Source organism: Corvus brachyrhynchos, unplaced genomic scaffold (assembly GCF_000691975.1).
Source record: "Corvus brachyrhynchos isolate BGI_N302 unplaced genomic scaffold, ASM69197v1 scaffold200, whole genome shotgun sequence".
NCBI lineage: Eukaryota > Metazoa > Chordata > Aves > Passeriformes > Corvidae > Corvus > Corvus brachyrhynchos.
Genome location: NW_008236184.1, coordinates 3,475,530 through 3,490,946, shown reverse-complemented (window position 1 = coordinate 3,490,946; position 15,417 = coordinate 3,475,530). Strand labels below are relative to the sequence as shown.

At 38.9% G+C, this 15,417-nt stretch overlaps 1 protein-coding gene across 1 annotated transcript in view; it reads left to right on the top strand.

Moving 5' to 3' along the window:
• Positions 1-15,417, top strand: part of LOC103618712 (myocardial zonula adherens protein) — a 51,856-nt gene that overhangs the window by 23,997 nt on the left and 12,442 nt on the right. Inside the window, exons 8-11 of the mRNA XM_017737927.1 lie at positions 1,880-2,005; positions 2,862-2,990; positions 4,756-4,841; positions 6,967-7,072. Of these exons, the coding sequence (XP_017593416.1) occupies positions 1,880-2,005; positions 2,862-2,990; positions 4,756-4,841; positions 6,967-7,072 (447 nt within the window). The remainder of the gene's footprint in view (positions 1-1,879; positions 2,006-2,861; positions 2,991-4,755; positions 4,842-6,966; positions 7,073-15,417) is intronic.

Genomic DNA, 15,417 nt, shown 5'->3' with positions numbered 1-15,417 from the left:
GGAAAAACCAAGTAACAGAAGCAAAAATGATGCAATTAGGATTTTAAACCAGAAATTTGGGCTTCACTATAATTTTAAGGACATGCCCCAGCAAGTCAGGGAAAGGTATGTCTGTTTCTAAGAACAGGGAACTGCAGCTTACATCTCAGTTCAACGGAGTGCATAAGGATTTGTTTATCTTCAAGCATGTCAAGCTCTGCAGAATACATGCCCTGCATTTACACAGAAAAAGTGTAAATTTTGCCCCCAAACTTGCAGTTTTAGTACCAAATTAGTGAATAAAATACCTCATTACTGTCTTTGACAGTTAAATATAAAATGTGTCTGTAAGGTGCCAAGACATCTGGGAATTCATTCTAGGGGTGAATGTAAGAGGATGGTCTGGAATCTGGGAGGTTAGTGTTGGAAAGCAGTAACTACTGTATACCATGATGACATTCTGGGTGCAGAACACACCTGTGGGGCTTATTAAAGAGCTTTGGTTTATTCATACATCAGTAACAACTTAGAGTGGAGATGTTGCTTAAGCATATTATAACAGATGCCCTGATACATCTACTTTTTTACTCTTGCTTTTACTGTACTTATTGCTCAAGGTGTAAGGAAAGGAATGATGGAGATAAAAGGCCAGAGATCCTATTCCAGTTCAGTGTATCTTAAGGAATCTGGGGTTTGATAATTGGCTTTCTCTAAATGGTACAATTCTTTCAGGCTTCCTGAAATGTGGAAGGTTCATTTAACTCCACACCCTCTCCTAAAGTGCACGCACTACCTGTGCCCCAGGGTTGGCCTAGGTGAGATGACAAAGGACACAATTGCAGTACAAGTGGAGTCCTTCAGAGCTCATCCCTTTTCAAAGAATAAAATGCAGTATGCTAAACAAGCTGGTTTCTACCATGCACGATGAACCCAAGGGTTTACTAAACCTTTCGGTCCTTGAAATAGAAAAAAAAATCCAACCCAAAACCTTAATCATCAGAACTCTCTATTTTGTGTTAAGTGTGGTGATCAGCAGGGAACACTTAATTCCTCCTCTTCCTGTCACTTTTGTAGCATCCACAGCATTTCACTATACCATGGGCTGATTCATAGCATCTCTTGGAAGAGAACTAAGTCCTGGACTAGCTGTTTTACTTCACTTTTATTGTGGTTTACATAGTAGATGGGCTTAAGCTGTGAATATCCTATCTGGTGTTTAATTGCTGAGGGTGTGGTTCAGTCAGTGTTTTCAGCCAACAGCAGGAAATCCTGTCTCTGAATTACCATTCTGCCCTCTTCCCTGTAGTTCTAGTAAAGTTTCTGGTTCTGTTGTTAAAAATTAACCCTTCCACACACCTGAGAATGTTGATTTTAAGTTTGATTGCTTTGTTGCATGGTTATCCTTGTTCTTATGCCTACACAAAGAGCAGAATGTGAAAAACCAAGAGAGAGCAGGGAGGGAACTGCAATAAAGTGTTGCTTTGAGTGTTCATGGTCATTTAGAAACAGGAGTTGAAGATAGTCCATCTCTAGTCTATGCTTCAGTAGAATGGGGGGAGATAATATTTCAATGGGGAAATAAACCAAGTGACTTGGAGGCTGTTACGGAAAGGTTCAGTAAAGAGGCATGGCCTGGTCTTGGATAAGCAATGACTAAATGAGCTGAATTCAGACAACATGGAACTTGATGGAACAGTAACTTCTACAGATTCAAATTATGTGAATACTGGCAGAATGCTGTAAATGGTCTTGATGGAAATGGAAATCTACTTTTGCAATGTCAGATTTATAACAAGGTGGAGCTAAACTTCAAACTCATATTTTCTCATCATGTGAACTCTCTGTCTCCTGCTGCCAGCAATACTGTACTTACTGATGGGTCAACCTTCCTCTCTCATAGGTGGAATCATCACAGGAAGCCAATGCTGAAGTCATGAGAGAGATGACAAGAAAGCTGTATAGTCAGTATGAGGAAAAAATGCGAGAAGAGGAACAGAAACATAAGGCTGAGAAAGAAATGCTCCTAGTATGTACAGCCAGTCTGTAAGAGTGGTGCTTAGCTTGGGTGTCATTCCTCAATTGCTTCATACTCCGGAGTTGATGCGTATTCCTTCACTTCTGTCTCTGTGACTAGTTGTGCCATAGTTACTAAGCTTTCCAAACTTTTGGGGTTGTAGGACTAAGAAAAATATGTATTCAAACATAGGAATGTCAGATAATAATGTAGATTTAAAAATCTGAAATAGAGTAAGTAGGTTTTTTTAACTTCTGATTCTCTAAAAAAGGAAAATACAATGTCCAATTTTAAGTGACAGTTTAAGAAGAAGAAAGGGAACAACTTCACTGGATACTACTGGAGCAAGAACTCTCCTGTCCCCCAATTCCCCTCCACCCCCAAGTTTAACCTTTCTATGAACAGTCAGTTATTGCATTTTTTAAAATGATAGAGTAGATAATGATGGAGATTAAAGATAGATGCTCCTTTTTATTTGTATTGCTTTACATGTGAGGAAAGTACAAAGCTGAACATGGCTAACTGTGGTGTTTGAAAAGCTGTCTTTTGCAGCAGCATATTTTTCTTATGCTGTTACTTAACAGCATCCTCAGAAGGGAAATTAGCTATCTAAGAAATGGGTAAAAGTTTCTCTTGGATTGTCATAATGACTCTTTACTAATATCAGTGTATTTCAAAGTACCCCAAACCCTTTGCTCTATGTAATTCACATTTAGGGTCACAGGTCTTCTAGATTTCTGAGTAGGTGTAGTGAGAAGCTTTGAGCTCTTTAAGAGCTCTTAGCCAGGCTCTGTAGCCAAAAAGAGAAATAAATATTCCTCATTAATATATTAGATGCCAATGTGACTGTAAATGTTCTTACTTGTAGGAGGAAACAAATCGTCTTCTGAAGGCTATTGAAGAGGCAAATAAGAAGATGCAGATTACAGAAACAAGCATACAGGAGAAAGACCAGAGGATTGGTGAGCTGGACCGGCTGATTGAACGCATGGAAGAGGTATGAGAGCTGATTGCTGCCTTGAAAGGAAACTCACAAGTGTATGGAGGATATTTCACTTCTTGTTGTTCTGCTGCTCAGTTGCCTGCTCAGTGACATACCATTGCTGTTTGGATCTTAGTTACTGTATTTGTATCAGTAAATGCACCTGGACTGCCATTGAGACAACTGTGATTAGGAGGTGGTTCTGGCTTTCTGGTGGTCCTTACAGGGCTAAGGTGTCAGCATTTATTTAGGAAGTGAGCCATTATTTTAAAGAGAGAATTTAAAAACCATTCAGTGTCCCTTCACGGTCTAATCAAGTAATAATCATAAATGACCCAGAGTCTCTTAGAAATGTTGTTGTGGTAGGTCTGTGGAGTGAACAAAGCTCCATCTGGGGATAAGTGAGAAGCTGATGGAGAACCTGTAGGTCAGGATTAAAGGGAGGGCAGGGACAGGTGACATTAGAGTGGGGGCCACTCAGCCAGGAATACTAAAAGGATGAGACCCTTTACAGACAATGGGAGCAGCCTCTTGTTCACAAGAGGTCCTCATGGGGATTTTCAACTACCCTGACATCATTTGGAGGGACAACACTGAAAAGCATAAGTAATCCAGGTTCCTGGAATGCGTTGATGATAACTTTCTTCTCCAGTTGCTAGAGGAGCCAGTGAGGAGAAGTGCTGTTCTGGACCTTGTTCTCACCAACAAGGAGGAGTTCCTGGGGAATGTGAAGCTCAAGTGCAGCCTTGGCTGCCGTGGCTATGAAATGGTCTTGGATGTACTTTGGCATTTCTCATTTCATTCAATAGCGGGCATCTCATTATCTTTAAAGATTCGTGCCTCACTATCTCAAATACAGGAGCAGAGAGTGTTTTAGTCAGTGGAGGGAATAAAATCTTCTGCTCTTACAAATGAAGTGGTTTTTTTCACCAATTTTACTTTAGTGTAGTACATATTTAATATCAGTGTCTACTGAGAAATAGGTTTTTATAAGTCGGTCTTGCTGGCTTGACTGGTTAGTCTAATGTGCATTGAGTCCCTTTTATCTAATGCTTGAAAATCCATTAGTAGAATTAGTGATTACACTGAAATTACTCAGCTTAATATGCCCCTGTAGTGGCTCCATTAACTTCATCTGGGCTTCAGCCTACAACTTTTAAGTATTATGCAGTGAATGTAGGATTCCAGTATAGTTCACAAGTACAGATGAGTTCCTTCACATTAGTTATTTAGTCTGCTCTTATCTGGCTGATATTCACCCAGTGAGACTGAATGGCTCTTAAATTCCCATTTAAGTGGATAACACACTTACTTCTCTGCTAACTTGTTTTGACTCAGTCCCCAAGTCCTCATAGATCTTCACAAGCACTGTGCTGGTGGCACTTAAACAGGAATACTCTGGGGGAAGAAAATGCAGCAATACCTTTTATCTCAGCCTTGGATTGGGAGATCTTTTTGGAGTGATAACGTGGACAATTTGACATTTATGTAGTTAAAGATTTTGATGACTCATCTTTTTATTGAAAAAAATTCAGTTTCAAGTACAGCCGTATATCTTCAAATAGAAAATTGAAAAGTGATCTTATTTCCATGCATGGCTGGGAAATTGATTTTATTATTATGTATTCTGTGCTCCTTGGCAATAGGAAATACATGAATTTTGTTTAATCAGTTTCTATTTTAATTTCACAAATGATGCTTTGAATTGCAATGACATATGGTTTGTGAAGCCTTTACATTTTGATACACGGAGAACTGAAAGATAACTTTTCTTGTTTAGGAACGTCACCAGCTGCAAAAACAACTTGAATTAAATGAACTACAAATATCTGGAGCAAAATCTGAAAACAACTCCGACAGTGAAAGGTGAGATATGACATGTCTGTGGAACTTTTAGTATTGCTAGGAAACTTTAGGGGTTTCTTTGTTTTTGAAGACATCTGAATTTTGCCTTTTCTGACTTTAAAACTGCAGTCCAGTAGGGATTGTCCATCTGAATGTAGGTTTATTTATGTGTAAAATATCAAGACAATTAATTTTTGTGACAAAGACCACCTTCATGCATCTTTTCTGAAAAGTTTGCAAATGTGTACAGTCCATTGTAGATGGAACAAGCTGTGACATATCTGTGGCTTGCATTTTTCTTAAATCTGTATTCTCAAATTTAGAGGACTATAATCCTGACTATGAATACTTTCACTATCTAAGCTCAAAGGTTTATATGACACTGCTTGAGTGGGTAAAGATGAATTATAACCAGAGACTGAATAATTGTACTTGATTACTACTTACGGTTCTGTGGCACCCAGAAATTTAGTTTTAAGGCTTTGGGCATCCTGCTGTTCTTTGGGAAGCATAAACATAAAAGGAGGTCCCTGCTGAGAGCTTCTCAGTGCCTTGTATTGATCAGTGACCAGCTTCTCTGGTTCCAGGATAAGAATGGCTTTTCGCAGCAGCCTGTTAAAATAATAGCTTAAAGTGAACAGATGTCACTTGCATACAACATAGAATATGGAGATGAAAGATAATTGCTGGTTTCCTTTACCCCTGAATAACACAGACCCTTCTCGCTTCAGTGAATCCTTTTCAGTGTGAAAAGTTACACTGCAGTAAAAAGGGTAAAGGCAATGTTCAGGCAGGAATTCTTGCAATGCAAGCAAGCTCACAGTTGCAATCTATGCTGTGCAAGCAATGAATCTATGTTCAGATGATGCTGGTTTGTTCTTAAGTTGTCTTTACCTGTCTGTACCTTATCAGACACTTGTGCTCCACCTTAGAAAGGATGTCTGTTCCGTTTCTCTATTGCTCTAAATGCTTAAGATCCTGAATCTTCCAATGAGATGCAAAATATGTGCTTTAATTGCAATCACAATATAAATTAAAGTTTTGTGAGACCTTAATATGCACAATTGAAAAACCAGCAGCAGTGCCTTGAATTTTTTGAGTCCTTGTCAAAGTGCTGCAGTTACATTTCTGCAGAGTACTTCACAGTTAATAGAGACTCTTTTGGGGGTGAAAGAGCATACAATTCAGTCATTCACTGGAATCATGTCTTACAGTTTGCCATCTGCTGCTTTGTCTTAGAATGGTTTTTCTCTTTAACAGGTTTTTTTTCTGCTGTGCACAGGTCAAGATGAAAAAAGCCTTTTTGTTTTTGATTCCCCTCTTCCCGTTCTCAAATTCTGTCCAGTCCTGAACCTAAGAGTACAGCAGTTTATTTTGTAAGCAAGTAATTGCTTTCTTTGACAAATTTTAAGAATTGGACATTCAGATAAAAATGGAGACTCCCATGGCCAAAGAGACAAAAACTTACGGAAAAGCTTCACTCCTGTTTCCTTGTATATTCTAAAGCTACTTTTCTGACAAGCTGAAAACCAACTTGTGGCAGGAGTTCTGTGGGTGTTCACTTTCTGTATTAAACAGATCTGAAGAAATGCAGAATCTATCTGAAGAGTTGTATGCACAAATTTAAACCATTTATAGCATTCTTGCTGACTGTTGAGGAGTTAATACTATTCCAGTTAGCATTGTGCTGCTGTTGGCAGCTCTGCCAAATTCTTGACTCAAGGCTCCCCTGCAGTAAGACAGCTTTGAAAGCTTCCTGGCTTTTGTTTAGCATACATTTCCAAAATATTTGCAGGTAGTAGTAAGTCAGGCTAAATGTGTCTCTCTGAAGCTAAAGATCTAGTTGTCTAAAAGCCTTTCACTTAAAGGAAAACACATCTTGAGATGAGTTTTGTCACATTGTTTAATCGTCAGCATTTCAGGCTCTGACTAAGCATGTCAGTATGCAAGACAAAGGTGAGTTGAATTGGGTGGAGACGGCCACTTAGACTAAGATCACATTAAATTGTACTTTGGACAGTTTGACATCTGTCAGTGCAATTTGACTTGCCTGCCCTGATTTATGGTGGATTATGGGGGGTGTTCTTGTTCTGCTTACACTGCATAGCTCCCCACTTACAGGTTTGGTTCTTGCATGTTTTGCCAGGTCGCAGCATTTGGAGGAGGTAGCGGCCAGCCTGAGAGAGCGAATCAAGCATCTGGATGACATGGTCCACTGCCAACAGAAGAAAGTCAAGCATATGGTTGAGGAGGTGAGGTGTAGTAAAACGTCTTTGAGGAGCACTGATTCTTTTAGTACATAATCCAAAGAGAACTGTGTTCTTTGTGCAATTGCCTTATGCCACCTTAGTTACAGTGGAAGTTGAGTTAAGCATCTGGAGCCAGCAAAACAGTAGATGAAAGCAGTTTAATCCAGTGGCTATGGGTTTTATACTTTTATATAAGTATAAAGATCACTTTTATATACGTGATCTTTAGGCTGACACTAATTCTTTACTTCTTCAAGGGTGTTCAGGAAATGCAACATACAACTTCTGGCTCAATTTGAACTATTCAGAGGGTACCTGCTGACGCAATGCAGTCTAGTCATGAAGGGTCTCCCTCCTGTACAGACGTGGAAGGCAAAAACTGACCTTTATAGTTCTGTTGTTTTAGTTTGGGGGGGGATTTTGTTTGGTTTTTTTTGTTTTTTTAATGTGATTCCTCACAGAAATAGGTGAGTAAGCACAGTTTTTCACTGCTCATCTCTTCTTACCCTGGTCTGGGGACACCATCTTAGCGGATACCATTTCCTGCAAAATTTTAAGTGGAATTTTGCTGGATAGATGCTTTAGGTTACAGGCTACTTATGTGTCAGGAAACTTTTGCAGTCGGAAGGCTGTAATTGCAAACATTTCTGTTTCTCCAAGTGGAAAGAATGACGTGGGAAATAGATAAGTTTAAATTGGAGCTTTACAAAGCAGACTGACAGCTCTGTTTAGATGAGCCTTCCTACTGCACAGAGGATAGACATTCATGAGATATCTTTGATTTGTATCTGGACATCATATATTCAAAATATCAAATATTTAGAAACCACTCAAATCTAAGGCATTCTTTCTGCATTCACAATGTGCTATTGCAGGATTTCTGATTAGACATGGAGCTGTTCCGTTTTTGTCAAGTATGTATTTATATGTAATTACGTGTATCTGCTTTGTTTTATAAGATTCTGATGTAGTCCTTCTGTATGATCAGATGTGTGATACTAAGTGTTTTTTACACAGAAGGATTAAAGTCATAACAGACACGTCAAGTCTTGAGGTTTTGGTTTTAGTTTAGTTTGCCATTATCACTGTTTTCAAGCATCATAGCTGGTCTAAAACTGAACTAGCAGTTTTTATACCATGATAGTCTATTAAGGAAAATTTCTTCAGTCTAATAATCCAATCCATCTAATTAATGGATTATGGTGTGGCGGTGCAAGTGGTACAAAAACCCCTCATTATGGGAACAGTTATTTAATCTGTTTTGTATCTGTGTTCACCAGACATTGTATTATGAGGTTTTTTCTGTCTGTTCTAAACAAAAGTTCTAAAGGATTTGTTATACATGTGGCACCCTGAATGATTCTAGTAATATATGAGGATGGTGGCCTAAATTTTGCCCTTTATTACTAAACGTGTTTTAAACTGCTAGTTGACCTCTAGTGGGCTGCATTGGTAAAACAAATCCTTTCCACTCCATGTTTTGTTTTGGAATAAAACCACATACAAAGCCTGAGCCAATGATTATGATATCATAAATATTAGATTTAATGGGTGAGTTTAGCTTGCTGATTCCTTGTAATGAATCTCTGTTGGTGCCTTCATATACACAGAAAGCCCATCTAGATCATCTGGTTATCATATTTAATGAGTGTTAGGTGACCAAGTCACTACTTAATTGTCAAACATGTCTGCTTCTAACTGCTGTCTGACTGCCTGCTCTTCAGATTCAGTTAAACTTCTATCAGTCCTTGATTGCCACATAACCATAGGCTAAATATTTTTGCTCTCTCCTTTAGTCCTTGTGTGTTCTAATTTTTAATTCAGCTTCCTTGAGAACGGCATGAACATCTGTAGCTACATCTGTATTTTCACTAGTGAGGTAGCTAAAGACTCCTGTACCAGAGGTTTGATCAGGTCAGGTGGTACCAAGTACATCAGGCATTTAATGTTTGGGGCTTTGCTTTTTAGTTTCGTGCTATTTGTTGCTGTGTTTGTACTGTGTTCAAGAAAATATCCACAATATAGTTGGCATGCACTATTTTAAACTGGACTCTTAATTAAAGGCCTAAAAATAGCAGCTTTAATAATGTAGAGAAGAGTAGCTGTTCACCATGGGGCAAGAGAAAAAGCATTGTAGATATGTATGCCCTCAACTATCCAAGCATGTGGTGCTTTTCATGATTTTGTGCTCTTCTCTACATAACATTAGATAAGTATTTTTTGGCTCATTTTAAGCAAGCACTCACTAACTATGCCATAGAAGCTGAGAAACTGGCAATGAAAATATTGAAAAGCAAAGCTATCTGAAGAGTCTGTTCTGAAGTTAGGTTAAAAACTAGTGAGCAGCAGCACTAAAAATATCTGCTAGAGTAAATAGGGAAGATTGCACTACTATTTAAGTCCCGGAAGACATGTTCATCAGGGTATATTTAAACACACATCCTCCCTACACTAAATTTAACTGATTGCAGAATTTAATGGCAAGGAATAGCAAGAAAAGTGCAATGAAAACCTGTCATGTTACTCATTATTGCAGTATTTTCATGGCTGGTATCTGTAAAATAACATGCCATCTTAGGGTTTATGAGGGTATTATAATGATATTGATAACTTGCATTTAAATAATTGAGAAAGAATAATCAAGTAATTCAAAAGCTAGAAATCTTTCTTTCTGAAACTCTTAGCTTCTCTGTGGCATGACAGCAGAGTGAGAACAGGCTAACCTGGTGTCGTGGTTTTGACATGTGGTTTTGAAACTCAGGAGAGAAGTGGAAGGAAAATAAGTAGTCAAAATTATCAGCAGTGCTTTTGTTGGAAGCTGGAACAGAGCTACTCTATGAGCTGCTAGGTGAGAAAGCCTATACTTGCTTGACTGCAGGATGAGATTTATTTAGTATTAATCATCATGTATTGGACACAGATCTGAAGTATAAATAAGGGGTTTATTCTTCCAGTGTAAATCACAACGAGTTTATGCTGTTACAATCTCCAATTCAGAGAAATTGGAGAAATTAACATCACTTCAAAGGGATGCTGAACAAACAAGATATACTGCTTCAAACTCATATGGAGAATTGTCAAAGTTGGACAAGTACTGAGATGAATCTCCTGGCTGAAAAAAATCCCAAAATAGATTGCTCTTAAGCCCTTCTTGGGAAAGATGATGGATCATTTGCAAGTGACAGATGCAAGACATTCTATAAAAGAACAGCAAGCAGTCAGGACGAAGTGAAAGAGAAACTTTATAGTGGAGTTTTCTGATGCAGCGGGCAGCTCTAACACCTCTGATGCTGTTTTGATGGCATTTAAAAAAGTGTTAGGAGGTGGTGGTCAATCCTAACTTAGGCATAAAAGTCTTCCTCTTCATAAGTCTCATCATGTTGGCACTGAATGCAGTGTTTATATGATCTAGGGAATTGAGCCCAGGCAGAGAAGGACACTCACAATTCAGTGTGCTTATACTCCTTAGCAAAGAAATAATTTGCTTCTAATTTTTTTCCTCTTAAAAGAAATCCTTCCATCTCAGGTATTAATAGAACCTTTTTCAACTTGATCTAGTTAAACCAGTCATAAATTAAACAGGAGCACAGAAAATAACTTTCAGAAGAAAAATAAATGGAAGAAATAAAATGGAAGTTTGCTGGAGTCAGACTTTCAATATCTCTGTGTGTTAGCTCTCATGCACACACATTTTTCATCCTCATAGGGATACTTTTCTATGAGAGCAAAAAATTGCTGCCCATTAGTGCACCAGCTGAGCAGAAACTTATCCTGCATAGTCTTAAAGCCTCATGTTCTCATTAAAGAGAGACTGCAGATGATTTATGGCTGACAGATTCATCCATGTGCTGAACTTGTTTGTTATACAAATCTGTTTGCTCACTGCTTAGTGTAGTACATTTGATATGAAACGCTGGCAGTTAAAAGTGCAGGACTTGTATCTGGCAGGTGTTTAGAAACCCAGCCCTTTTCTCATGCTATTTGTACATTGCAGGCTTTCAAAAAACAAGTGAGGAGAGACAGATGGCCAGAGTGGGTCACCCAAAGCTCAGAGATTTTTTAGCCTTTGCCTTTGACGCTATCTCAAAGTATGGCTGGGCAGAGAGAGACTTGCAAAGACAATCCAGGAAAAAGACAGTTTGATGAGAGGAAGAATTTGCAGGGAAATTCAGGTGAAAGGCAGAGGCACACAAACTTGAGGCCCTTCCACTAAGGACTTTCCCCTGCAGAGATGGGACTGGGCAGGCAGATGCAGGCACAGAGGCACCACAGCAGGGCATGGGAAGCTGCTACCACATTGTTTCCTTCGGGGTTGAAATTGCTCTTGTTCTGTGAGAGGGGTAAAAGCTTCTCTTCTGAGTATCTATCTGATAGGGTCAACCAGTTCATCCTGTTGATCTGCCAGGGTAGGAAATGAAACTGTCATGTAAGATAAATGAAATACAAAACAAATACAAAAAAATTTGATTTTAAATTAACAAAATAATTATTTTGTGGCTTGATCTCAATTTCAAACCTGGAGAGATTTAAGAGAGGTTTAGTTCTGAGATTTGTGCAATTCACTTTGAAATGGATGCAATTTCATTGCACAATAAGCTAATTTTATATGTAATGTTTCATTGTTGAGAAGCAGGAGAGGGAAGGAAATAAGCATTTACATTTTGTAAGCAAGGCGAGGGGGTTGATGCAGATATAGGAAGCTGTTCTGAAGGGGTCTGAAGAAAAAAGGATATTTGATTTCATGCCAAGAAATTATCTACAGAACTCAGATTTCACGTGAAATTCCCCTAACTACTGAATTGAACTGTCTCTAGGTCATGGCCCATGAGCTGTTCTCCAGCTTTAGTCTCAGATTCGTTGGATAATAAATGGTGAGCAGACACCAGGGAGAAGCTGTCTCCTGTTCTGTCGGGGAAGATACTTGCATGAAAGGAAAAAGTGCTAATGAGCAAATGATATCCCAAATGCAGAAGATATTTTGTATTGCACAAATGGGGTATAAAAGAAGAAATTTTTCCACAAAAGACTTGACCATCTGAAAACATCTGTATCAAGACAGTCCAACTTCAGATATACAGAGAATTTTCCCTCTTTGAATATGGAAGAACAGTTTCAAGGTCAAGTAAAAGAAGCCACACAGAAGCACAGAGGAGGACAAGATGGAATTACCAACAACAGATGCCAAACTTTTGTTAACCAAAATCTGCACTGCATAGTACCTACCATAAAAACAAAACAACAACAAAAATGCAGAACGAGAAATGTAGAAAGAGAAACCCACCTTGCGAGATTTGAGGAAGAAGATAAAGGACAGAACACGAATAACTTGCCACACCCTCCTCCACCCCTCCCCAATACAAGCGTTTGGCATTCCTCAGTGGACTTAAGCAAGCAGTACATTGCTTATCTATTGGCAGAGGTAGAAGCACTGCTGGTGTTTGGTGAGAGTGTTTATATATGCATAACATCAGCACTTTCAGCTGGGAATTGCCAGGCCAAGTCATTAATTAGAAAACTTGCCCATTACTAAGGTAGTGCTTAACGAGGTGGGTTGATGTGCAGACAATGAGCCAATGTCTGTAACTCATTAGGATATGCCAGCCTCTGCTTTAGCCATATGTGGACATCAACCACTGGCATAATGCGTTTATAGAGCTCATTCATTTAGGAAGGTCTCTATGTTGGTGCATTAACCTAAATCAATCAGTTGTTACTTTTTCTGTAAGTGCAATGTGAATTTTAAAATACAAAAAGTATTGATAAGTTGCTCACATGATTTAAGGAGGATTAAAAGGCAAAGGTGCTCATTCCTATTTACTGTATTATTCTCCCTGAAAAAATTTCAACACTTGTCTAGCCTCTCATAAATACCAGTTAAGGTCCAGTGAAATACTGGACTGGGGAAAATCCTGTTTTCCTTGTACAGCAATTACCTCTGAGAGTTCAGGCTGATGTTACAATGTGTCATCTGTCTTGTTTTGTGCATGCTGTGTAGCATGTGTTTGTCCTGTGTAGTCATATTTATGACCAATTTGTTCATGTCTCTATATTGGTGTTACTGATGCCCAATCCATTAATGGTAGATGAATAAGGAAAATATAAGCATACTTAAGTAATATGATACTTACATATATTAAAACTACGTCCTGATAAATATTTTAAACTAATGGATAATACTATCAAGTGGTAAATGTTGACTGTGTTTACCTAATAGCTGGGTCTGTTCCAATCCAGGAGATCACTGTGTAGTTTAATGCCTCCAAATCTGTGTCTGAGTTACACAGAATAAAATAAAGTTTCCTATTTCAGGCTTTCTTTATAAAGGCTCTACATTTAAACACAATTTTAGTTTTTTCTCAAGATGCTTTTTCCTTCTGCTTTAGTAGCTTAGTAATTCTGTTGACTTTTCATTCTAATACCGCTACTCACATATCCAGCATTTCTTTAGAGACTCTTCCTTTTAGGTCTTGAATTCTCCAATTCTCTTCCTGACTGTTCTTCTTAGGTATTCTGTCCACAAGATCAATTTAATGCTGTTGACTCTTATATCTCACTTTCCATCTTAGTGAAGCAAAGTTTAGTTGCTTGATGGTGCAGGAGAAAGTCAGAAGTGCAGCTCCTCCTAGAAAGTATTTACACAGCCCATTCAAGTACTGTGACAATTGTTTGGTATTTGGAGACTCTATATAAGGTGCAGCAGTGAGAAAGAAAGAGATCTTCATTGATGGGATGGACAAGAAGAATTGAATGTTCTGGGAGATGCAGCAAGATAAAGTGACAGTGGGAAGATTGAAGCAGTTTGAGAAATGACCTCAAAGTTTCAGAAGGAGGCAAAAGCATAGAGGGGGTAACAGTAGTAGGGTGGAAAAAAGGATGAGAGAGCTTAAAAAGAAATGCATGACCATATTAATCCTGAGTCAATGGATAAATTCAGGATGATTCACATTCCATGTTGGACTGATTCAGATCATTAGAAATTGCAGTGGGTATGTGAAATGCAAGCTGTACATCCAGCACCATTGGCAGGGAACTTCATGGATTGTGCCAGGATGGGGAGAGATCAGTTGCCCTTTCTCTGCCCGACAGGGCAATGCTGGGGATTGAGGTGGGGTGGCTGAAGGGCTGAGAGCACGTGATGCCCCTCAGTTGCTGGCACACCAGATAAATTACAAACTGTAGCTTGGGCCTTGTAGCTTTTCTCTTCACAGTTTTGGAATAGACAGATATCTCCCAACAGGAGAAGGGAAAGCAGGAACAATGGATACAGTGGGTTGGGGGAGGTAAGAGAGAATGAAGTGGTAAGAAAAAGGGTGACTGTGGCCCAGGGTTGCTAAAGTGACATTACTACTGTTAGTACAACTGTTTTGAAATTAATTGATGTAACTGATATTTCTAAGTATGTTGCCAGTTTTGTTTGAGTGCTTAATGTAGACATGAAGGTTATAGAAGTACAGGTAGAAATGTGGAGTCTTAACAATGTAAGTCAGGTCAAGAATTAAGTGCTAGGGGAAGTCTGTCTGGACATTTCTAGAGAAGGTTGGAAGAGTGAACCTGAAGGATGTACCTGAATAGTGCTTGTAGAAAATTATGAAGAAATCTGAGAGGGTAGTTGTGCAAAAGCCAGGTTTGGGAGCAAGTTGCTGAGTTCAGTGAGCTGGAATGCTGAAGTCTGCAGACAGCAAGGATGAGGTGGATTATAGGCCGTGGGCATCGACCAAAGAAAACATAGGAACATCTTGATGATAATTTTATCCTGGAGTCAGTCCAGAAATTACTTGGATACAAGAGTCAGTCCATGGAATTTGAGAGTCTTTGGTTTGCAGTGATTTGTTTCTGACCATTCTGACCAGTCTATTCTGGCCACCACTCAGGCCCGGAGTTCAGTATTGTGTTTGACCCATCTTGCTTCTCCTCTCTTCCTCTTTACATTGTATTCAACCCAGAGTTAAAGTCTATTGCTCTGTCACCTGCTAGTTGTTCTCTTGATTTATGAAGCTTCTAGAAACAAAGAAATTCTCAAGACTTGGATTTGTGGGTTTTGGGGTTTTTAAAATTTAATATAGTAATATATTAATATAATCTCATAGAGTTATTCCTGTTTTTCCTGGTTTCCTGTGACATACCCTCTCAAGGATTAATCAAATCAGGTTTTTCATTCCTGGGGCTAATGGCATAAGATGATGTGTACCCAAGTCCTTATTCAGTAAATAAACTTATTTTTATAGTAAGTTACTCTGCTGGGATGTGTCATCTGTGTCAGGCCACTTGTTTCAGCCCTTGGACTGCAGTAGCTGCTGAGGCAGCTGTTTGGCCATGTGTCTGGGGATGCAGCCATCCTGCTCCATTTT